The 24878-nt window shown below is 39.6% G+C and overlaps 1 protein-coding gene across 4 annotated transcripts in view; it reads right to left on the bottom strand.

Moving 5' to 3' along the window:
- Window positions 1–24878, bottom strand: part of cep192 (centrosomal protein 192) — a 127916-nt gene that overhangs the window by 29458 nt on the left and 73580 nt on the right. For all 4 annotated transcript variants that reach the window (XM_085992318.1, XM_085992315.1, XM_085992316.1 and 1 more), the window contains exons 30-40: window positions 22644–22759; window positions 21266–21448; window positions 20465–20555; window positions 19490–19669; window positions 16658–16918; window positions 11983–12104; window positions 10916–11025; window positions 7123–7282; window positions 6688–6866; window positions 4174–4297; window positions 1886–1991 (exon numbers count right to left, since the gene is read on the bottom strand). In XM_085992318.1, the coding sequence (XP_085848444.1) occupies window positions 1886–1991; window positions 4174–4297; window positions 6688–6866; window positions 7123–7282; window positions 10916–11025; window positions 11983–12104; window positions 16658–16918; window positions 19490–19669; window positions 20465–20555; window positions 21266–21448; window positions 22644–22759 (1632 nt within the window). The remainder of the gene's footprint in view (window positions 1–1885; window positions 1992–4173; window positions 4298–6687; window positions 6867–7122; window positions 7283–10915; window positions 11026–11982; window positions 12105–16657; window positions 16919–19489; window positions 19670–20464; window positions 20556–21265; window positions 21449–22643; window positions 22760–24878) is intronic.

Raw genomic sequence — 24878 nt, 5'->3', positions numbered from 1 at the left:
TGAAATCATTCTGCGTAATTGCAGAAATGCAGTGGTTTCCCATGGTGTTAAATAAGTGAGACAGTTTGGTACTGATAATACAGATGCCGATGACCGCCCTAAAGGGATCCTGCTCAGTTTGGAAAATGCAGAAGTTTCAGTCTTTTAAAAATACCAAGACAACAAAGTGACATTTATGTAAACTAAATATGCATCTGCCGCACAATAAGTAATCTAGTGCTGGGTATTCTATCACAGGAGGATGCCATTCGTCCCATTGTGCCAGCGTTGGCCCTTCAACAGGAGCTATCTAATCCCACTTCCCTGGTCATTGCTTTTTTAAAATATTTTTTTTTCAAATACTTGTCTAATTTTAAAAATATTATAGCCTCTGCTTCAAATACCACTTCTTCAAATACTACTTCACTTGCAGTAAAGCATTCTACATTCTAATAATCTTCTGTGAAAAAAAATTCTTCTAGGTCCCCCTTCTTTCTTCTAGTATTAATTCTTAGTCGTTGCCCCCATTACAGTGGAAGCAATCCATCAAAACTTTTCATAATGTTGAAAACATATTAGATTCTCCCTTTGACCTAATTTATTCTGGAAAAATGCCCCAATTGTACACACTCTCTTTGTATAACTTATCTATTAATGGAGTGCCCAGAACCACACACACCCACAATACTCCAAATATGCCTAACCAATGTGTTGAACAAACTCAACTTTACATCCTTGCTTTTAAATTCAAATTACTTGTGCATAAGCTCAGAATTTAATTTTCCACTTTACTGAAAAAGGGCATCAAAGGTGCAGGTGAGGGTGTGATTGAACAGATTGGTAGTTGCAGAAGTATTGTGGCGAACATGGGCAAAGAGTAGACAGTTGAGAGTTTGTAAGTGACTTAGCGGAGAGTTTTTTTCAGGGACGGACGCAGAAGGAAGATTTCTCTGCTCATTCATGAAGAACATTACCTGTCACAACTCTTTTCCCAAAATATATTACTTCACAATTCTCTGCATTGAAGTACATTTACCACCTATTTGTCTACTGTTAACCTTCAATCTCGTTAGTGGGACCTGGTGCAGGATAGTCTACAAACAGCAGTTTTGGATGAGCTTATGTTTAAGGTTGGGAATGGAGGCTGTCCAGGAGAGGACTGGTCTTTTGAAGCACGAGTCAGTTTTCTATAGAATATTGTGATTTATTTCACTATATCTTATTTAGGTGGACAATGGGTGAGTATTGAAATGATTGAGTCCAGAGGCAAGAAAGGCAGAGATGGGGGTTTCAGCAGCAGATGGTTAAGGCAGGGCCAGAAGTGGGCGATTTGATGAGAATATATGGGGCTAGAAACGGAGCTTGGGGTTAAATAGGATGCAGAGATTGCTGCCAATCTGGTTCAGCTTGAAACAATGATTGGGAGGGGAGGGGGCAGAATCTGTGGTGAAGGTAGAGAGTTTGTTGTGGAGGTCGAAAACTATGGTTTTAATTTTGCCAATGTTTAACTGCTTTACAAAAAAACTGGGTTTCCAATAAAATTCTGCTAGTTGCATAAACTAGCAAGTAAAGGCAACACCTTACTTGACATCACCCAAAATTTATTTTAAAAAGTGTCTCTTATATCCAGTTTTATTTCTTGAGATAAAGCAATGCATGAACATTTAGAAGTGAAAAATCACTTATTACACACAAATAGACTACCTAATGGTAATTTCCCCATTGCATTTGAGTGGTTCTCATCAAGTCTGTGTTTCTATTAACTAATCTAATTGGGAACCAACTCGAACCCAAGCACACATTGTAGTTTACAAAAATAGTGTTTCCTACAAAATTAAATCCAAAATAAAAAAAAAAGTGCAAGTTATCATCAATTAACTGCCCGATTAAATTATCCATTTCCTACCTGCTGTATGTTGTCACAGTGCACATAAATCTGTCCACTCCACGGCACAGCCGAAGGTTTAGTTGTGAGAGAAGGATTTGGACTCACAAGAATTAGTATGTGGCTCCTGATGAAAAAGCAAAGCTTATTTTCCCACTATAACAATCAAAATTAAAATATTTCAAATTTTACATTCACACTGATAATAGAATGAATTAATAAATGTTTAATTGTATACCACTGGTACAGTCTTCCTCAGTGTTCAATTTTTGAACCAAGTTCAATCCTTACATACAAGAATACTTTGTCAAACAGTAGGGTTACACCATCCATTTAGGGGTTTGGCACCATGTAGCAGCCATCGGTAACCTTGCCCGTCTAGGCTACATAGTGAAAGTTTAAATATTGATTCAAAGTTGAATTGATGCATATCGTTACTGAACAACAGAATTAAAGAAATTTTCCTTGTAAATGGAAAAAAATCTGTTCATGTCCTGTGCTCCAATCTTACAACAGCTCCCCAGTGGTTCTCAGCAATCCAGCCTCTGTATGTGACTGGTCTGCATTTCCACTGGCCAATCTAATTGGGAACTAATATTTTTGGAAATAAATCTTTAACCTGAGCGCACACTAGTCTGCAGCACAATGTTTCTTGCGAAATTAAACGCCACAATAACATTTAAGAACGAATTAACTATCGCGTGCTTTAACTGGAAATCACACACAGAACAGAAGCACTTCCTCATGGTCAACATGAACTGCGAGATATCTATCATCAAAATCAACTTCAATGGAAAAGAAAGTCCAGTGGGATCTATAAGGGGCGGCCGATCTCCAAGTGATTGCAGTTGGGTCATCTGGTGGCGGAGAATCAGTTTTGTGCCCAAATATGACTTGACTGGCATTAAATTTTTGGAGTGTTTCCTTAACTGTCCAGACCAAAAGCAGGGTTCTTTGCTGACCTGGAGCTGCAGAGGTACTTCATAGGCCTTTCTGATCTGAAGAATCTACTGCTACTAAAACTGGTATGTTTTTCAGCTTAAAGGGGCTGCATGAATCTGGAAATCGCACTATATTGTATGATGCATACAAATGTAATGGAGGCTGGTCACTGGGAAAGATCCAGTATAGATTTGAGGTTAAAACACAAAACATTGCAAGTGATGGTCTAGCAAACCCCCCCCCAAAAAGATAAAAGCTAAGCAAAACACTCAGGAAAAAAGTAAACATAATATTTACATTCATCAATTAAAGAGACTAATTGAACTTTTTTCTTATGTCAAGAAGGATGGATGGGTAGAAGCTGCTAATGACAGTAGAAAACAACTGAAGCTTGGTTAACGGTCAAGCTCTTATGTACAACGGGTAGAGTGAAGATAACTTACTACTTACGCAACAAGTGGTTAGGATTTGGAATGCAACGCCCGATAGGGTGGTGGCTACAGATTCAATAGTAGTCCGCAAAAGGGAAATCGGATAAATACTTGAAGGAGAAAAATTGCAGGGATATGGGGAATGAGTGGGACTAACTGGATTGCTCTTCGAAACAGCCAGCGCAGACTCGACAGGCCGAATAGTCTCCTTCTGTGCTGTACTATTCTATGATTCTTATCTAAATGGTACCAAACTCAATAGTGTCTGAAGTAGATCCTTCCTCCCCCATATAATGTCAAGTGTTAATTTCTATGTGCAGGTTGAATAACTGAGGAAGAACTGCAAAATCAAATTCATTTGTATCTACACGAAGTATTCTAGACTACATATGTTGCTATGTTTCAATCCAGTGGCAGTTGCCTACTGCGTCCCATACTTATAATATTCGATGCCAGAATTAGAAATAAATTCACCGCATTAAAAAATACGTTGCTAAACAGAGGCTACATGTTGCTGTGGCCAAATACAAATTGGAAAAAAACAGCAACTGAACACTGGCCCGGATTTTGCGATAGCCTCAATGTTATTCCTATCAGCGCTCACCATTATGGAGTAAATCAGACAGCAAATTGCAGCGTCTGCACATGCGCACTTGAATGCGGAAATCATGAAGTTGCTGTCTGAGCTGCTCTGCACTTCCACAAGCTTTGCTCCACCGCTACCTCACTGATAGATTCAGCGTTAAAGCACACGAAGGGCATGACGTTGTGGTACTTACCCACTAAATACACCAGAAAAAATTAGGGCTGGTGCATTCAGGTGTATATGATCTTTTAACGGCGTGATAATTCTTAATTACTGCCAAACAACCTTTCTGGCCCTGAATATTTAATTTTATAAGCATTTAAATTGTAAACAAGTACGTTTATACATACTCTGGATCAACAACTCCATGTTGGGGTGTCACTGTTAAGGAGTGCGCTGGCCAAGACAGCTCAAAAGACAAAGACCTAGTGGAGTGGTTTATAATCTGTACCCGCCCGGTCTGTACTGATCCATCTATAAATAGGGAAACAAATTAGAGCATTAGAAAGTGAGACCGTATGTAACCAATTCTCAAGCTTTCACTGCCAGCACATGGTAGCCACTCACAAGTAGACCTTCAACCAACCTTGGTCTGTGGCTGTTAAGGTTATCACAGCCCTCAACTACATTAGCTCTCATGAACAATCAGTGCATACAATTTACCAAGTGGCGGGATTTCCCAAAGTCCGAAGAGTCACACTGTGGCTACGCAAATCTATAGGAAAGGATACCACTTTCTCAATGTGCAGCATGATGTCAGAGTTTCCTACTTTGACTACACCAAACCACTCTTCAGTTAGCAACAGCAATATAAATTACAACCACAAACTTATCAGGCCATTGGTACTTTGGAGTCAAGATTGTAGGTTGAACTATCCTTGATGTATAGCAACTTATCAAGAATTCAGAATGGACAGTGGACCAAATGTACGAGAAGATTTGGCTATGGGGCTGATCTACAATTCTGCATATGGCCATACAAATATGGGTGCTACAATTAGGCTCGAGATGCATAATATGGGTTTGTATTATACAAAATCTCTCGCGATGCTTTGATGGAAGTGAGAAGACATCGATCCAGGCTGAAAGCAGACCACAACTGGAAGCTCCCAGTTGACAGCTGGTTATTCCAAGATAGCTGATCTTGGCTAGAGTGGTGACGGGTGAGACATTGAAGTAAATACCATAAGTGCATTTTCCACCGCAAGTGCATGGATGCAAAAGAGAATTTTGAAAAGTGCACAAATCCATCGCAGCTTAATGATGGAACATACAAGCTTTTTTTTCTAACCTAAAATAACTGGAATGTGACTTGCTTTTAACTAAGAATTTGAAAGAAGACTTGCATTTATAAAACGCCTTTCACGACCTCAGGATGTCCCAGAGTGCTTTACAGCCAATGATGTACAATGTGATAGAGAGTAAACTGCCTAATAGTTTACTGAAATGTTAGAAATTTGAATGCATGTTTACTGCTCCTTCAGATCTTCTAGAAAATTTCTATACCCTTTAAACAAAAAGTGAGCAGCAACTATTAATTTTCTCTAATTTAGAAGAGACACACAATTGCTTTGATAGGACTAGCTTTGAATTTGGATATGCAATCTTATTTTAGTATTAAAAACAGAAAATGCTAGAAACATTCAGCAACGGTGGAGAGAGAAACAGAGTTAACGTTTCAGGTCAGTGATCTTTTATCAGAACTCGAAAATGTTAAGAGACAACAGTTTTTAAGCAAAGAGAGGCAGATTTGGCGGTGGGGGGGGGGGGGGGAAAAGAGAACAAAAGGGAAGGTCTTTGATAGGGTGGAAGGCAGGAGATTAAATGACAAAAGGGATGTTGGTGCAAGACAAAAGGGGCTGGTAATGGGACAAGTAAAGAAATAAAAAGATGGGTCTAGAGGAGCGGTAAATGGCAACAGCAGAGTCATTACCAGCACCTGCTGTCAGAAAAACAGTGGACTACAGCTATCTTGGAATGACCAGCTGTCAACTGGGAGCTGCCAGTTGTGGTCTGCTTTCAGCCTGGATCGATGTCTTCTCACTTCCATCAAAGCATAGCGAGAGATTTTGTATAATAGCATTATGCATCTCGAGCCTAATTGTGGCACCCATATTTGTATGGCCATATGCAGAATTGTGATCTGAAATTTTTGAACTCAATGTTGCGTCCAGAAGGTTGTTAAGTGTGTAACTGTAAGATGGAGTGCTGTTCAAGCTTCTGTTAAGCTTCATTAGAACAGTGTAGGTGGCAGAGATCTTTCCCTGCCTCTGTACTTGCTTAAACTGTTACATCTCTAATATTTCCCAATTCTGATGAAGGTTCATCGACCTGAAACATTAACTCTCTGTTTCTCTCTCCACATATGCTGCCTGACCTGTTAAGTATTTCCAGAATTTTCTGTTTTTATTTCAGATTTCTAGCATATGCAGTATTTTGCTCTTATTTTAGCATTGTTCCTGGGAGAGGAAAGAATATTTTGTTTATGTTACCACTGGGAAAAATAAATGAACTGCCAAGGCCCATATGGTAGGACGACTAAGGTTGAAAAAGAGAGAAAAATGATGTTTGGGGTTTAAAGGTTTACAGATTGAAGGATGATGGAGAAAACAGAACTTAAGAGTCCTAGTTTCAATGTCTTGGAAAGAATGAGTTAAAATTCAAGGCTGTATTAAAAGAAGATACTTTCTATACAGCTTATAATGCATGCAATAGTGACCCATTATCTCCAGGGTGATGGGATAAACACAAGTTGTTTTTTGTTGCCTTTCTACAGTTAACTAATCAGGAGAATTGGAGTGTCCCATTAGAACTAATTCCTCTCATTCCCAACCTCAACACAATTGCATTGCAACATTACTCACCAGTTGATGGTACAGTAAGAATTAAATATTCAGGCCGCACCGTCCATGACTTTGGTTTGGGTGACTGGTTCGGCACTTGATTAGAAACATGTAAAAATAATGGAGAGCCTTGTGGTCCTCTCACTGGAAGAACATCCAATGATGCATTAGATGGATTTCTTTCTGAACTTCCGAGTACACTACAACAAAATTGTATCAGATCAATGCCATTTTCCTAATGTCTTTATTAAACACACCATCAATTTTTTTTGAAATTCAATTTATTTCCCAGATAAATATTAATCAAATTCAACAACTTCAAAATAAGCAAGGTTACTATTTATCCCTTTTAATTTTAAATTCTGAACAATTCCAATGTTTTTATTATCATGAATAAGATACATACATCTAAATTTAATTAATTAGAGTAAAAAATGCTTCTGAATGTGCAAATACCTTTCTGAACCAACATTCATCCCACGAGATGAAAATGAATCCAAGCTTTCTCTATCTGTAGTCTCAGTCAATGCAGAACTTCCAGTGACAGAAAGCATCACCTTATTCATATTTCCATAGAAAATCTGGATGTCATTTGGTCTCTTTGGTATGTCATAGACTATACAGAAGAAAATCACAAACAGCAACTTCAGCATTTCCATTTAAAGACAGATTTTGTAAAGTTATTTTATTCAAATATATTTTAACTATTTTGAAAGTTGGATCATTCAACTGAGTTTATGCTTTAGTGCGAAGTAGTGAAACCAGAAGAATCAGACACAAATATACCCTTCAATCAAAGTCTGCACAACCAGCCCTTACTGAAAGTGTGATCAGGAGTGGGCACCTTGATGCATTACCCACTGCCTAACTGAGGCCACCTGTAGTGTCCCTACCACTGCCCCGGTTGACATCAGCTAACAGACTGTGAATGAAGTCTGAATCATCTTTGTCTGCCTAGCTCAGTTTCTTGCTGGCTTAAATCAACCGAGATACTAATAGAGCGGCTTTAGTTCTTCTAGGTATGTCAACATAGAAAAAGAGGGCAAGGAAAAAGGGAAAAACTTGCATTTATGCAGCACCTTTTGCGTCCTCAGGATGCCTCAACGTGCTTCACAGCCAATTATTTATTTTGCAGTGTAGTCATATGGTTACATAGGCAAAATGCAGCAGCCAATTTGCACACAACAGTCCCATGAACAGCAAGAAAGATAAATTAATATTTAATCTGTCTAGTGATAGAATCATAGAATGATTCAGCACAGGAGGCCATTTGACCCATTGTACCTGTGCTGGCTCTTTGGTAGAGCTATCCAATTAATCCCACTGCCCTGTTCTTTCCCCATAGCTTTGTAGTTTCTTTTCCCTTCCAGTATTTATCCAATTCCCTTTTGAAAGTTATTGAATCTGCTTCCACCACCCTTTCAGGCAGTGCAGCCCAGATCATGACAACTCGCTGCGTTAAAAAAAAAAAATTCTCATGTCGCCTCAGGTTCTTTTGCCAATCACCTTAAGTCTGTGTTCTCTGGTAACCAATCCTTCTACCACCGGAAACAGTTTCTCCTTATTTACTCTGAACATGTCGATCAAATCTCCTCTTAACCTTCTCTGCTCAAAGGAGAACAACCCCAGCTTCTCCACATAACTGAAGTCCCTCATCCCTGGTTACCATTCTGCACCCTCTCCAAGGCCTTGACTGTGATCTGAAGCAGGATGGATACTCGGGTTTGTAACACAAGCACACAAAGTTCTTTCACAGGAGATTGCATTTCTAAACTGTGAAACTTGCTGTTTTGCTTCTTCTCCCTTCTCAAAGTTCAAAAAAGATTTGTAGCAAATAAGATTTTCTGAATTCAGTTCCACCTTTCCATGGTGGGATTTAAACGAGTTGCTAGTTCTGTACCATAACCACTGTAACCAATGGATAAGTAGGACAGCAGAAAAATCAATCTTCAGCTAGACAGCTTCCAGAGAGCATTGACTTCAAGGAAGGTCTCCCACAGTATCCTAATGTATTTAGTGAAGAAAATTTCAGTCATACAGCAGGTTACTCACCACATAAATCACTGCAGACAGATAAGGAGAGAATTGGACAACTGGCAGACAAGTGCTAATGTATTTCCAGTGCTGAGAAATGGTCAATATGTTTCAATTTTTGTGCGATTCCAGCAACCACCAGGGCTAATGTTCCAAGAGCACCTTTCCTAGTTATAGCTATCCCTGGCTGTACTCTTTTATGTCGTCACTTAATAAAAAGGTCAGTGACAAACCTGTGAACTAGACAACATTGCCTCCTACCAGGGTTTTGAGATCCTGCAACAGAGACACATGCCCTCAAAGGTTTTGGTTAAACAACATGCAACAGGGGTCCCTTTGGTTTTTCTGGCTCCATTACTTATCTGACCCAATGTCTGTGGTGTATAAATAGTCACAACTAATGATACTAATTTACATAGAACCCTTTGTAAAAGGCGGATAGCCATGTGGCGAAAGAGAGAATACTAGAGCCCAGTCTTCAGTCGCTTACAAGCCTTTATTTAGAGACACACATTACATACCGTGCACTCCCCAGGATAAACCTCCTCTTCCCGAGCACATTCCCAATTAATACCCACCACCTGAATACAATTAACATCCAATTGACGTGCACTACCTGAATACAATTAACAGAGTCCTTTCTCTCTTTAAATAAAATAAAAACAATTATATACACACACACACTTCCATATGCTATACAAAGCATCACATTGACAGACGACCCTTCTCCAGAACTCCATATAATTTCTTCGTACATGCACTTTTTAGTAAAACAATCTGACAGTTGATGGCTTGAATTCACCCATTTTAGAGATTGCCTTTCTCTCCAGCATGTTTCAAGTCAGCAAGGTCAATCCATAACCTTTTCTCACTCACATTTTTCGTAGAGTGTACATTATCCCACAATGAATGATTGTCTACATAACATTCAATGGGTATACTATACCAGTACTCCTATTGTACAGGATGTCACTCAAGGTATTTGTCAAATAGAACCCCATATCCACTGCCTGCGCAAGAGCCAGTGTTTCAGCAGCCAGAGGTATTTTAACAACCCCTTTTATTTTCTTACCTTTAAGCTGAAGGACATTTCCCATTCTCACCCATAAGAAGCACTATGAAACCAGCTGCACTAGAATACCCATCAGGAAGATTAGCACGTGAAACATTGCTAAAGATAATTAGCTTCATGTTCTTTGGGTCACCCAAGGATGGGAACTCAAGTATGCATTTATCCAGATTTAATTTTTGTAATGTTTTATTCGCCCTTAAAACATTAAGTGTTTCATTGAAGTACTTAACTCCAACACATTAAAACTAGCATCTGGTCTTATTGAGTGCCCAACCAGTTCAACTGACCAATCACACTTCGCAAATGTTCTGTCTCTAGCTTTCTCTTTGGTAGAGTAGCAACCCGTGTCCATATATCAAGCTCACTCTTCCACTGGTCAAATGGTTCAAACTCTGAAAACATCAGAGAGTAATCGCACCTAGACCATTTAAACTTGCTTTCTGCAATTTTTCACAATGGGCACTAGGCTTTCAAGTTTTATGTCCCAAAAAAATGTTGTCGTTTCCAACCTCCACGTTCAGGCAACCATTCTCTGCTACCATGTAAAAGTCGGATAGCCAGGTGGTGAAGGAAAGAATACTAGGGCATAAGCTTCAGTTGCTTACACACCTTTATTTACAGGGACACATATTACATACCGTGCATCCCCAAGATAAGCTTTCTTTTCCTGAGCCTGCTCCCATATACATGAACACCAGAGAGTTCCAATTAATACCCATCACCTGAATACAATTAACACCCAATTGATATACACCACCTGAATACAATTAACACCCTTTACCTGAGAACTAGAAGTTAGCTCAAATATTAGATCACAAATTCACAAGAGTGCATTTGCATTTTATTAAAAAATGAAGTGTGCTGGTAAAATGCATACCTGTTTCCCCACTTTACGACAAATTCAAAACAAAAAGATTTAAAGATAAAATCACACATACAACATTAAAAAAAATACCAATTTTCACTTCAGCATACAAGATGGCTGATCAAATTGTCCCAATGAAGCTTGAACATTAAAAACAGGTAGAAATTGAGAATCCTCAGTATATTAAGAACTCCACATCACCTATATTAAAATTATAGAATCCATGAAAAATTAATCTGCAAGTTAAATACGAGTGAAGGAAAACAAGCAATCAATACCTTCTGACACCAATTCTTCACCAGGAAACTTTTGAGTGAAATTAATCTTTTGAAGTGGACTGTTTCCACAAACCATCTGTTGCAGTCCATGACGATTCTGGGTAAGTGCTCTGTGGTAAATGATTGGGGGGGTGGGAGGAAAGAAAGAATATGAGAAGACAAAGCAAGTTAGTGTAGTTTGATAATGGAAGCTACAATACTCAACTAGCCTAATGTTTAAAGGACTGCTTCTCCGATTAATGCATTTGCATTTTAAGCTTAAAATTGCTTTTTTTAAAAATAAATACAGTGAATTTTTATGCTCATCAAAGCAAGGAATGCTAGTGAATGAAACACTCTCATTTTAGGCTTTCAGGATGTGCACCAATGACTCCCAAGAAAGCCAACTATTAAATTAAGTTCCCTCTGCTTCAACATGCCCCAACCTCAAAATCAGAAGACGAACCTTTCACTGAAACAGTGTAAACATTTTCTTCTCTCATGTCATCAAGCCTGAACAAAATCCAATGGTAAATTGGGGATAGTTGTTTACTGTGGAACTGAACTGAGACTGCCAAAATTTGTTAAGCATTACACAGGTGCTGTAGGTAAGCGTACTGTGTCCCCATTCTCAACTATTTCTCTCTCTCTTCCTCACCCCGACCCCAGAATGCTACACATTCTACAAGCAGTCCTTTGTTTCCCACAAAGTGGCCATTCTTGATATGTGATCCTAAACCATGAGTGTGCGACTATTCAACCATGGAAGGCATCATAGCCGACTCTGAAGCTATCCTTTCATGGTGTCCGCACATCACTGTGCAGCAGGGGTTCAGTGGACACTCGAGTCGCAAGAACCCTCGGTGATCTTTCCCCTCTGTAGCCCAGATGTGTTGATAACAAATATACTATTTCAACTACTGTCACAGGCTTTTTTAAAACTAGTCACTAGCATGTCAGAATGAGACTGCAAATTCAAATTTTCTGCCTAAAAAGTGTAAAGAAGTAATCGCAACATTTTATATATGCACAAGTATATTAGAGGCTCAAATTTCTAGAGCAAAAATAATTATCAGCATGTCACATGCCTTCGTAGCTGCTGTCGTGCCACCTCATCTCCACAAAAGAAGCAAATTATACAAAGCAGTGCTGAATCCATTTTACAGTGAAGGTACTCTCTGGGAGTGGAGTGGCAGGTTACTGTAATTGTCTGAAAGAGAGAGAAAAGGTGGATCAAAACCAAAAGAAGAAGTTAGCTTACACGTCTAACTGTCTAGGCTGGACAAAGGGCAAGAAAGATTTCAGGAGCCAATTTGAGAGAATGTAGGAAAATGTGATAGTAATTACAACCTCCATTACCCGTAACAGCAGAATTTGTTTCCCATTCCCACACCAGCCCAGTTTATAGTCATTGAGTAACTTTGGTATTTTTGTGCTGAAATGTCAGCAGTTTTGTGCCGTGCCTGTGCCTATGCTATTAGTAGCTGGTGGAGGCTACTCAAACTGACTTAATATGGGATCCTTACCAGCCAGCACAGACTTTCATTGCATACGATTCAAACCTAGATCCTAGAAGTGGAAAACCTTAGGTACTATTTTAGGAGGAGCCTTTGGTGAAGTTAGAGTGGCTTCGTCACAGCAACAAATCAGAGGTGGTTGATCCCTAATCAGTGCTCCAAGTCTCTCTCTTGTTATGTGAGCAAAATGCAGCAGCCACTTTGCACATAGCAAGGTCCCACAAAAATCAGATGAATAATCAGGCAATCCATTTCTGGTGGCGCTAGTCGAGGGAACACAAGCAAAATACTGTAGATGCTGGAAATCTCATTGGGAGAACATCCTCCTCTCCTTCAAATAGTGCTCTGGGGCCTTTTACAACCAGGAAATAACAGATAGGGCCTTTAACATTTCTCATTTCAAAGACGGGGCATTGATAATGTAGCACCCTCTTAGCACTGCACTTACAAGTCTGGACATGTTCAAAATATCTGCTCCCTTCAAAGGAGATCTGGTTATAAATAAGACAGATGAGAAGTAACTAGAACAGAGTTGTCCCTGAATTTGTAATGAATTAGCAAAGCAATATACAGATTCATTGCACTACACATCAAATCTGACAGTGAGGAGATAATTATGTAGCATTTGTACACTCATGTATGCTCAGGTGTGAAATAACTTTAGTTAGTTTAACCTTCCACAGGACCCCAACAGACTGGCATTAGTCATGCTCCAACACTAAATCAATACAACATGTAATCTATGTTTACTGCAAATGATTTGCTGTAAGAAATATTGTTAGAACCAATCTAAATTATGACCTTGTCCAAATGGACGATCTCCAAGATGGCAGGTCTAGTGTGTCAATCTATCAAAGTACGTAATTTATCTAGTATTACACAAAGGAACTTTACAAAGTATGCTTTGTCGTATTTGTTCTGCCATAATCCTAGACATGTGTGAGTGACCATTTCCACGCAGTGCCTTTCCGGCGTTACTGTCTTCAGTTTGTTCTTTCAGCTATAGTATTGTCCTCAGCAGCAAATTATGTTCTGGGAGGACTTATATGAAATAGCCTTAGTACAGCAACACAGCAGTAAACTCATCCAGGAAGATTTAAACTCTGGCCCTTTTACAGCCAAATATGAATACCGTCATGGGAAATTTTAATTCATCTAATCCAAGTGTGATCTTTCTCATTCTTCGAATAAAAACTTTAATCTTCACATTCAAACTGTCACCTATAAGGGAAACACCTGGCAATACTATCTTACACTACACTAAAAAATACATTTAAAAAAGATTATCCGTTCATTATCACATTGCTGTTTCTGGGAACTTGCTGTGTGCAAATTGGTTGCTGCGTTTCCTACAGTACAACAGTGGCTACACATCAAAAAGTACTTCATTGGCTGTAAAGTGCTGTGGGACGTCCAGAGGTTGTGAAAGGCGCTATAAAAATTCAAGTCCTTTCTTTCTTTCTATCCCTTGAAGACATTTGCATCCCTGAGCAATGAAATTAATTTCTTCAACTCTGCCAAAGATGTGCGGGTTAGGTTGATTGGCCATGATAAAAATTGGCCCTTAGTGTTAGGGGGGATTAAATATGTGGGGTTACGGGGATAGGGCTTGGGTGGGATGGCTGTCGGTGTAGGGACCGGGTGCTAGGGTTTGGATGATCAGCCATGATCTCGGTGAATGGCGGAGCAGGCTCGAAGGGCCGAATGGCCTACTCCTGCTCCTAGTTTCTATGTTTCCACATGGTCTCTATTTTTGTTTGACTATCTTGTGACCCCCAAATAGCAGCCAAAGCTCACTAATATCGAATAATAAAATAGAACACTACTCCAAGCCACATCAAGTTGAAGAGAAATGAGTTTAGCAGAGTGCTTTATATTGGGAGGTTGAACTTTAAAAAAAAAAAATCAATCACAACTCAAGTTAGATAATGGCATCTTACTTTTCAGGGAAATAAAATGCTTATTTGAGGAATTTTGACATCTACATACAAATTGAATTCCTTCCAGCCTCATTGTGAATTACTCGGAGATACAGCTGCTGTTAATTTTGACACTTCAAGTCAGGTGATCTGATCTCGGTTATGCTGAGCATATCAACAGTGCTAGAGCAACACACCATAATGAGAGCACTGAAGTATGTCTGTATAATTTCAGTATAGAGATGATCAACTAGCGATAAAATCAGTGTGAATTGTGAAAGGTCTAAACCGTAAAAATATGAAAATGTGGAAAATATCGAGTACTAGTAAAAGGTATACAAAAGCCACAAATCCAAGCCCATGCCACAACGGACAAAGATGAATGGTCGATCAGCAGGGAGTTTTGTATGTGGAGGCTGAACTTTTCCACAGAATGGGAATGACCATAGCTCTAATAAGCAATCTAAACATGTATAATTAGGAATTATATCACTGCAGCACAAAATACTGAAGGCAGGTCTCTGAGAACCTGCACCTTCAAAGAGCTTGGCTCCTGCGGTGCTACAACCGTTATTCTCTTAAGTAGATAAAACAAGACAATACTGCTTTGGACAAGAATGGAGGCTGCCGAGGAAACCCACTAGAGTGACCAAGCACTTACTGCTGCAAGAGATGTTCACAGCCATGAGTGGAGTGATCTGAACAGCTCAAGATCGAGCTCAAAACAAGGCTTGGGAAAGCAATATCACCTGAAGTTTAAAAACAAAATTGAGAAACCGTATCTTAGAACGATTCCCTTTCAAGCATTGGATGGAGGGAAATCCTATTAGAAACATAGAAGATAGGAGCAGGAGTAGGCCATTCGGCCCCTCGAGCCTGCTCCGCCATTCAATGCGATCATGGCTGATCATCCAAATTCAGTACCCTGTCCATGCTTTCTCCCCATACCCCTTGATCCCTTTAGCCTTAAGAAATATATTCAACTCCTTCTTGAATATATTTAATGTATTGGCCTCTACTGCCTTCTGTGGTAGAGAATTCCACAGGTTCACCACTCTCTGGGTGAAGAAACTCCTCCTCATCTCTGTCCTAAAAGGCCTACCCCTTATCCTTAGACTGTGACCCCTGGTTCTGGACTCCCCGACCATCGGGAATATCCTCCCTGCATCTAGTCTGTCCAGTCCTGCCAGAATTTTATAAGTTTCAAGGAGATCCCCTCTCATTCTTCTAAACTCCAGCGAGTACAAGCCCAATCGTCCCAATCTCTCGTCATACGTCATTCCTGCCATCCCAGGTATCAGCCTGGTGAATCTTCGCTGAACTCCTTCCATGGCAAGAATATCCTTCCTCAGATAAGGCGACCAAAACTGCACACAATACTCAAGGTATGGTCTCACCAAGGCCCTGTACAACTGCAGCAAGATATCCTTGTTCCTGTACTCAAACCCTCTGGCTACGAAGGCCAACATGCCATTTGCCTTCTTAACCGCCTGCTGCACCTGCATGCTTACCTTCAGCGACTGGTGCACAAGGACATCCGGGTCTCGTTGCACTTCCCCTTCTCCTAATCTACTGCCATTCAGATAATAATCTGCCTTCCTGTTTTTGCCACCAAAGTGGATAACCTCACATTTATCCATGTTATATTGCATCTGCCATGCTTCTGCCCAATCACCCAACCTGTCCAAATCATCCTGTAGTTTCTCGGCATCCTCCTCACAGCACACACGCCCACCCAGCTTTGTGTCATCTGCAAATTTGGAAATATTACATCTAGTTCCCTTGTCTAGATCATTAATATATATTGTGAATAGCTGGGGTCCAAGGACCGATCCCTGCGGTACCCCACTAGTCATTGCCTGCCACTCGGCAAAAGACCAGTTTATTCCAACTCTTTGCTTTCTATCTGCCAACCAGTTCTCTATCCAAGTCAATACCTTGCCCCTAATCCCATGTGCCTTAACTTTACACGCTAATCTCTTATGCGGGACCTTATCGAAAGCCTTCTGAAAGTCCAAATACATCACATCCACTGGTTCTCCCTTTTCTATTTTACTAGTTACATCCTCAAAAAATTCCAGTAGATTAGTCAAGCACGATTTACCTTTTGTAAATCCATGTTGACTTTGTCCGATCCTGTCACTGTTTTCCAAGTGCTCTGCTATTACATCTTTTATAATGGACTATTTGTATGCCTCAATGTATCACATACAATTTTGCTTTTAAATTTCTTCGAAAATGGTTTCAAAGCTTATCGGTAACATCAGAAGGTCTATTACATTACGTAGTTACAAACTATTGTTGTTCTTTACTACACGTTATCTTACCTCTCGAGTCCGTTCCTTGAGTACAAATTGGGCTGGAGAAACATTTATAGCATTGGTGCTCATAAAAGTTTTTATCTGTGAATCCGTGAAACAAGCTGCCTTGACATAAGCAGCCCGAGAGCCTGTATTTCTCATACAGAAAGTGATCTGGCTCACTTTGTCTGACTGGATATTGTTTAAATTCACCACATAGCTGCCTGATTGTTTTTTAACATCTTCCAATATAATGTTGCTTGTTCCTCCATAACCTGAAAGTGGAATCTGGAAAGAAAAACCTTTAAAATCAACATTTTAAAGCTTTAATAGCTTTTGTACAAAGCACACGATTAGTCTTAATTTATTGGTTGCTTGTAGAGTCTACAATATAATTGCAATCTTGTCTAATGTTTTGGCAACTTTCTTGGGAGTTACCTGGGTCATCTGTGTAATGCAGGAATCAGTTACCAGTCAAGGAATCTTCAATAAAATTTAGAGTTAATTAATACAGATTAGTATTAGAAGACTGCTATAGTTTCTCCTTTGTTTACATATACCTTCTAACATGCTTACTTTCATTTTATAACTTCTAAAACTTCTCTAGGCCTTTGTTGGTCTACTTTTTGTAGGGAAGAACAGGATTAAATCATGCAAGAAAAAATTTCAGGAGTTAGGATGTCAATTAAGAAGCAGAATTCCAAAAGTGGTAACCTCAAGATTACTACCAGTGTCATATACTGGTCGGTACAGGAACAGGTCGATCAGAAATAAATTCATGGTTAGAGACACGTCAGAGTCCTAGAGCACTCTGACCAGTTCTGTGGCAGGAGTGAGCAGTACAAATGGCCTACACCTGAATAGAGCTGGGACCAATATCCTTGTGGAGAGGATAACAGGAACTGTAAAGAAGCATTTTAATAGAGTTTTAATAGCTGGCTTATAGGGAAATTATACTCCCCACCCCCATTTTTCATTCAGAAAAAAAAACATTGTGAAGTCACTGTACAGTGTTAGAAATTAGGGTATCCAAAATACATGGGGTTATGCAAATTACAGGAAACTTTGCGCTATCCGGCACCGACGGGACTGAGCTGTTGCCGTTCCCTCAAAACTGCCAGACAAACCGGCGTTAATGTTGAAGCATACGGAGCTTTTCAGCTCCGTATCTGGCAACAAACACTGTTGCTTAGCAACAGCTTCTAAACAGTCAGCCGTACCTTGGAAGCGTCTCTGTCGCTTAGCAACAGCTTCAGAGAGACTTTGCAGAGCCTGACTGTTGGAAAAAAAAGCCACGAGAAGAAAAAAAACCAAACAAAACGGCTCCTGATTTTTGCCAGTGGCTCGAGCTTGCCGGACATTTAGCCTCCGGATAACACAAAGTTTGCTGTAAATTGTGACACAAATAAGACTGTGTTTACATGTATTATAACTTGAGACAAAAGTGTGTCTTCAGACAAGTATTAGAATAGCTGGATAGATGCTTAGAATTTGCTTATGTTTTTGGTTCCCTGCGGATGTTATAACATTCTGCACCGTGACGGTCATATATGACCTTGTTTCCAGGCTAGCTATCTGCTGTTTGTAAGTTAGGATTTCAACTTTGTTTTATGTATCTTTAATTTGACCAAACTAAGGCCCAATGCCTAGGTTTCTTCCATTACTGCTTATAACCATATTATAATGCTAAGTTAGGATTTTGACTTTGTTTAACAAAGCTGCTTTAAAATGCGTAAGTTAACCAGTGTATGAGAATAGAAGATATCTTTGGAAATTTAATGATTCATTCCATGGTACAATAGTCTGATAATGGAATGAAATAGTTTTGCATAGCTAAAGCTACATGAACAGCGTGAACATAAATAACTGATAACAAGCAGCTACAAAGGCAGAGAATGGTGTGTCTGACTCCAAACTTGGGAGGACTGGGACAAGAGTGATAGGAGGAAATTAGATGGATGGGGCCTTCAGGATGTATAAACAGGAAAGGCATGTGAGAAAAGCATGAGACCCCTTAGGGGAGGGTTTTCATCTGAAAGTTGAGACAAAGAACTTGACGTGCCATTGGGCAACTTGGGTTACGAAGAACCCTTACAGGTTAAATGGTCCTGTCCATATTATACATCAGGCCTACCCCTAAAAAGAGAATAAAAGCAAGACCCAAAAAGCCTTTAGCACAGATGGTGGTGGGGAGAGCCATACAAGAGTGGGGCTGGTCCAACACTCTTCCGGGAGTGGACCCATTCTTGGAGATTCTAGACGAGAGGAAGAAAGGCTATAAGCTGGAGAACTGTTCGCGCACGCCAGCCATCTGCCCAATCGGGACCGGTACCAGCACCAGCTGCTTATCACGGTCATGTGTTTTTACTGTATAACTAGTGTGTTATATTCTGTCTTAAACTCTGATTAAACACAATATTCTCACCATATTGGTTTGCAGTCGATCCTGATTATCTGAAAGACCAGAGATAATCTAATCTCGACAACAGTTTTGACATAGAATACCTAAAGGAGACATACTGGAGCTGTTGGTACTATTGTGAACATGTTTGCATCACTGCTCTGTTTGGGGATCAAGATAATTTGGCGATGGTCCCTCTGGTTTGACTGCATCAGGAGTTATTTCCAACCCTGTCTCCAAGAGCACGATCTTGCGGGTTTGACTTTTTGCCGTGTGGGGCCCTGTTGTAGGGAAAGTAACTTAAGATATCGTGCACCTTTCACAATGGAAGAGACCAAATCTAAAATCATTGTAACAATCTGTTTTACAGCATTCCTTGTTTTTTTTGGTTTTAAGAACATAAGAAATAGGAGCAGGAATAGGCCACTTGGCCCCTCGAGCAGTTACTATATACATACTGTGAATTTTACTCCTGGTCGAGTTGAGCGTATCCCAGACTGCTTAATTTCAAGTCTTGCCAACATGCAAGTAACCCGTGTTGGTGCAAACAAAATATGCACACAGACATCTTCTTTGGGGCAAAGCATCAACTCGCGATTACTACTCAGCCTTTCTTCAGGACCAAATGTGCTCTGTAACTGCGAAGACAGTCATTTATTAAAAATCTTGATTTCAGAAGTTCAAGATTGCCTTGACTAATATTTTCAGAACAATTGCAGATAGAAAATATACCATTTGAAAACCATGGCAAAAATCAATCTTCAAGTCTTGCAAAACTACGTCGATTTTATAACAGTGCGGACTGAAAGTACACAGTTAGCTCAAGCACAGATATTTATAAGCTATCCTTAGCACAATAGAAAACCATGGGAAAAGAACTGAATCAAACTGGGTGGAGTCAATTACAGAGTTGACTTTTTTGTACTCTCTACTTTTGTCCACCTGCATTTCTTTCTCGACCAGGTCAAGTCCAGATCAGTGTACTATTTAAATTTATTCTTTCAGTAATTCGGTTTCATGCATGAAGGATGATAAATTTCAATTCCATCAATTGCAAAACTAGCATCCTCCCATGGTTTCCATTTTACAGGTGGATGAGCTTAAAAATGAATGGCTGCACAATTTTGCTCACTTTCAGCCTGACCTATTTTACAGGTAACCCACAACATAGTGACAGACACAATATTAGTCAGTCCAACTTGGTGGAACGCAAGATGGCCTACGTTAGGACATATTTAAACCACCAGTTCCTTGGGGCGAGGGCAAAGAGTGAAGAATTGTAAAAAGTAATGAAGAACATAAAAGCAAAAATAAAGTTTTGAAGCTTAATTGAAATTCTTCTTCCTGAACAAAAAAATTCCTGGGGTGTGGCAATTACCTGTGGTTTCCATATGCACGTCACATATTGATGCAGCATTTTACTTAAAACTTACCTGGAAGCAATCTTGATCTTGACCTTTAATTAACAGACGTAACTGCTGTGTAACAGATGAAGAATTATTTCTGAGAATAAGCTTCTGTTGACTGCAAGACAATAAAAAATCAATTTCAAATCAGTATGAGAAAACATAGAAGTTAGCTAAAAGAGAACTTTGTAACCTAGAAAAAAGGTGCAAAAGGGAAAAACCATTTCACTGATGGTTTACAGAAAAGGAGTTAATGGGTGATCTGGTCAAGGCATGGTTCACTGCCTTACTAGGTTATATACATTTAACATATATGAATACAGTGAAAGAGCAAGCTACAATTTATGAATACAGCGATGCAATTATATATGGGAAAATGGATGGAAAAAGAGCAAGAGGAAGAAAAACTTAATACACCCAACATGTTAACTTGTCTTCTCTCCTTTCACAGATGCTGATAGAGCTCAGAGTATCTATTGACACCATTGTGCCAGCCAATGAGTTGAGGGGGGTGGGGGGCAGACTTAAAGCAAACAAAGTCTATTTACAGAATCTATTTACAAAGAGTCTCTATGAACTACAGCAAACAGAACTCATGATTGAAACTGCAGCAACTTTTCCTGATAAAAGCACCGTGATTTCGCCAACAAAATGCAGAGGATAGTTACGTACAAATTATGTGCATAAAATCAATCCTAGTCACTTACAGCAGTGATTGACGGAGTAATTACCCAATCATCTCCATTGTAGGCATGAATAGTGGTGTCACTACATGCAGCCATCTTTCACCTTAGAATAAAGTTAATTGCCAATGACAATGGTACTTACACTGCCCTTCCAAGAGAAACTCCTCCCCACGACATAAATTGCTTGTTGGACAGAATTGCTGGTATATCAACTGAGGAATTTGAAGATGAAGAGATGGATTGGAGTGATTCAGGTCTCCCAAGCAGTCCTTTTAAACCAACTTCATACTGGGGACCAAAAGGCTGGACCAGAATAGTCAAATGGCTAGAAAGAAGAGGACAATTCTTTAGTACCGTTTAGTATTTAAAAGGACTTTTCCCTCATCAATATCTGAGTTTCCCTAGTTTCAATTTGTACACTCATTTAAAAAAAAATTAAGTTTCTTAGTAGAGTGAAAATAGAGAGTGGCACTTGAAGGGAGAGAAAGATTGAGATACAAGATGAAAAGATGGGTGAGAATTGATCAAAATGACAACTTGTTAAGCTGAATGGACATATCCTGATCAGATGGATTCCTCGTCTTTTGTTGTGATCTGAATACTGATGAAGCTTGTGCTATTAAATATTCAGATGCAATTTGTATTGGAAAATTTAGCAAGAAAACTATGCTTTTATATATAGCTTTGCTACTGCAACCTATTGCATATGTGAATAATAAACCCAGAATCATTTTATACCCTATCGAGCTACAAAGGATTACAGTGATGAGAATAGAGTCAAGAATAAGACTGTAAAATGTAGCAATGTTTACTAGATTTGAATAGATTATAGGTTAGAAACTTGTAACAGCATTAATACAATGTCTTCAACTTAAAGAATATCCCAATGTACTTCACAGATGGAAATAAGGAAAGGGATGCTGAGCCAAGAAAGTAGAGGTTAGGAGGGGTGACCAACAGATTGGTTTAAGCAATGGGTTCTGATAGTTTTAAAAGTGAACAGCAAAGTAGAGAGCCAAAGGGATTTAGTTAGGGAATTCCTAAGAGTAGGACTCAGGTAGTTGAAGGTAGCAAGAGATAGGATAGGGCAAGACAGGTGGAGAGATTTTAAGAGGAGGAAAAGAATTTTAATTGTGGAATAGGAGCCAATGTGGGTCAGCGAGGACAGGAGTGATGAGTGAGCATGATTTGGTGCAGAAGAGAATGTGTATGGCAGAGTTTTTAACAAGTTGGAGTTTATAGAAGATGAAGGAAGGATAGCCAACTAAGAGTAGTCAAGTCTGGAGATGATTCAGGCACACACAAGGGTTCATCGGCGAAGGACTGGAGGTGGTGTGGAGATGGCAGTAGGCAGTCTGCATGAAGGAAAGGATATTGGAAGTTCAATGTTGAACAGGATGGTAATGGCCTTGGTGAGCCTGAGGCAGTGGCCCAGGAGGGGGAACGAGGAAATGGAGTTTGTAGAGGGGGCTGAAGATCAACTACATTGCAATACAAAAATGTTGATGTTAATGTTGTACCTTTGTATCTCACTTTGAGTATCCTGTGGAGTGAATGAAACAACAACTTCCAATTCTTCGCCAGGACGAATGAAGAGATTTTCTGGCTTTGCTAAAAAACAGCTCGATTCTGCAGTCTAACATATAAATATTATAAGGGAAAATTCAGCATTAAGTATTTTTGCAATATAAATAACCAAAATTTCTAAGTTCAGGTTTTCAATGGTGAAGTATGTTGATAAATTTGATTTTATAGTTGTTCCTGGTCTACGAATGATCATAAAATTCTAATGTGTACACAAAAAATGGATGCAATGTTGAACAATCGTATGCAAAGTATTCCTTATCAATACAACCCATCTGCTTAAGAATGAGGATGTAGGACATGGGGAACAGTTAGTGAACAGGAAAATCACCCTACTTCATTCTGTTCAACCCAGTTCCTAGGTTTCATCCTATATGAAATAATTCACTAGATCAAGCATATAAACATAGGGATGATATTTCAGGATTTCTGATTTCCATTCAAAGTTTATCTAATGCTTACTGATGGGATTCTTATAATATGGACTAATTTTGACCAGATTTTAGATAAGTGGTCAGAAAATATAATGTGAAGCCATCTAAGCCACACAACCTTGATATCAACTAGGTACTGTTGTGCACTTGGTTGACATTGAAGGATACCGAGGTTAATTTTTGTATCCTTAATTAGCAACTAGAATTAGAAATGAAATGGAAGAGTTGGCACATGCATGATGAGCTAAGTAGTCTCCTCCTATGCTACAAAATACTATGAATAACAAGGATGGGAGTTGCTTCCAAAGCAGCCAGTTGGGGGCTGGGTCAATAACGGACATCAGCTTCACAGCTATCGAAGATGCAAAAACTGCAGCACCGAGCAAATGAATCAAAATTTAATACATATTCAGAGCACAAGACATGAGCTTAGAGAGAAATCTTGGGCCGGATTTTGCAATAAGAATAACGGGTGAGGTTAACGGCGCTCACTGTTAAAATGGAGAAAATCTGACAGCAACTTCTGGAGTGTGCACATGTGCAGTTAAACGTGGAAATCTAGACGTTTGTGTCAGAGATGCCTCGCTCCTTCAGAGTGCGCTGGTGCAGATGTCGTCGATAGACTCGGCACTGAAATGAATGCAACGGTGTGAACTTCGGGTACTTGGCCACTTGTTCTGCACTAAAAACGGCTGAAAAAGTTAGGGCTGGTGCATTCAGGAGTAAAATGAGTTTTTAATGCTGTGATAAGTGATAATTACTGCTCTCTGGCCCTTAAAATTTAGTTTTAGAAGTGTGGAGTCTCATTCCCTCAGAAGAAAATTAGATTTCAAAAACTTTAAAAAAAAATTCTGTTCATCTCTTATCTCTCTCCCTTAATCCCATCTGTATTTCCCAATCATATTTTTCTTTCTGTACATCATTTAAATCTAATTTATATTTCCTGCTTGGTACTTCCTGGTTTAGACTCTGCGTGTCTCAGTGAGAATTCTTCAATCTGATTGGTTGAAGAGCCTCGCTGTTTCTTGTTCTGCTCACAGACACCTGTAGAGGGTGCTGCGCTGAAATAGACGCCGAATGAGCACCAGTCTGCACTCTAAAGAGCACAAAACCTTTGTGGGCAGCTTGCCATCGAGGTGACTAGCGAACACCGTTCCTTCGCAAAATCCGGGCCCTTTACTTTTTTTGGAAGGGAGTGGCAAACAAGCAACTAAAAAAGATACCTGTGCACAGAAAATACTACATGCATTCATATTCCAAAACATCAACCTCATCACAGCATATATTACTGCTATATGACATTAAAGCTGCAAAGTGATGATGGTGTCAAATTTAATTCTGTGTAATAGAATAAACTTTCTGCTATGGGCTTGGATCCATTAGGAACAGGGACGAAACTGCTCAAATGAGTTCCATAAAGAATTCAGACAGAAATAGTTGCAGGGGAAAGTATGGGAGGTAATTTTCCCCAAAGTACTCTATTTGTTTATTCATAAAAATATGTACAGGAAACTGTGCGCTATCCGGCACCGACGGGACCGAGCTGTTGCCGTTCCCTCAAAACTGCCGGACACTCCAGCGCTAATGTTGAAAGATACGGAAGCTTCTGAGCTCCGTATCGGTCAACAAACCCTGTTAACAGCTTCTAAATAGTCGAAGCGTCTCTGTAGCTTAGCAACAGCTTCAGCAGACCTTGACTGTTGAGGAAAAAAGCAACGAGAAGAAAAAAAAACTAAC

Source organism: Somniosus microcephalus, chromosome 7 (genome assembly GCF_052327205.1).
Source record: "Somniosus microcephalus isolate GS21.2 chromosome 7, FLI_Smic_1.0, whole genome shotgun sequence".
Classification (NCBI taxonomy): domain Eukaryota; kingdom Metazoa; phylum Chordata; class Chondrichthyes; order Squaliformes; family Somniosidae; genus Somniosus; species Somniosus microcephalus.
Note: the sequence above shows the minus strand (reverse complement) of the source record. Positions and strands in the feature narration are given on the sequence as shown.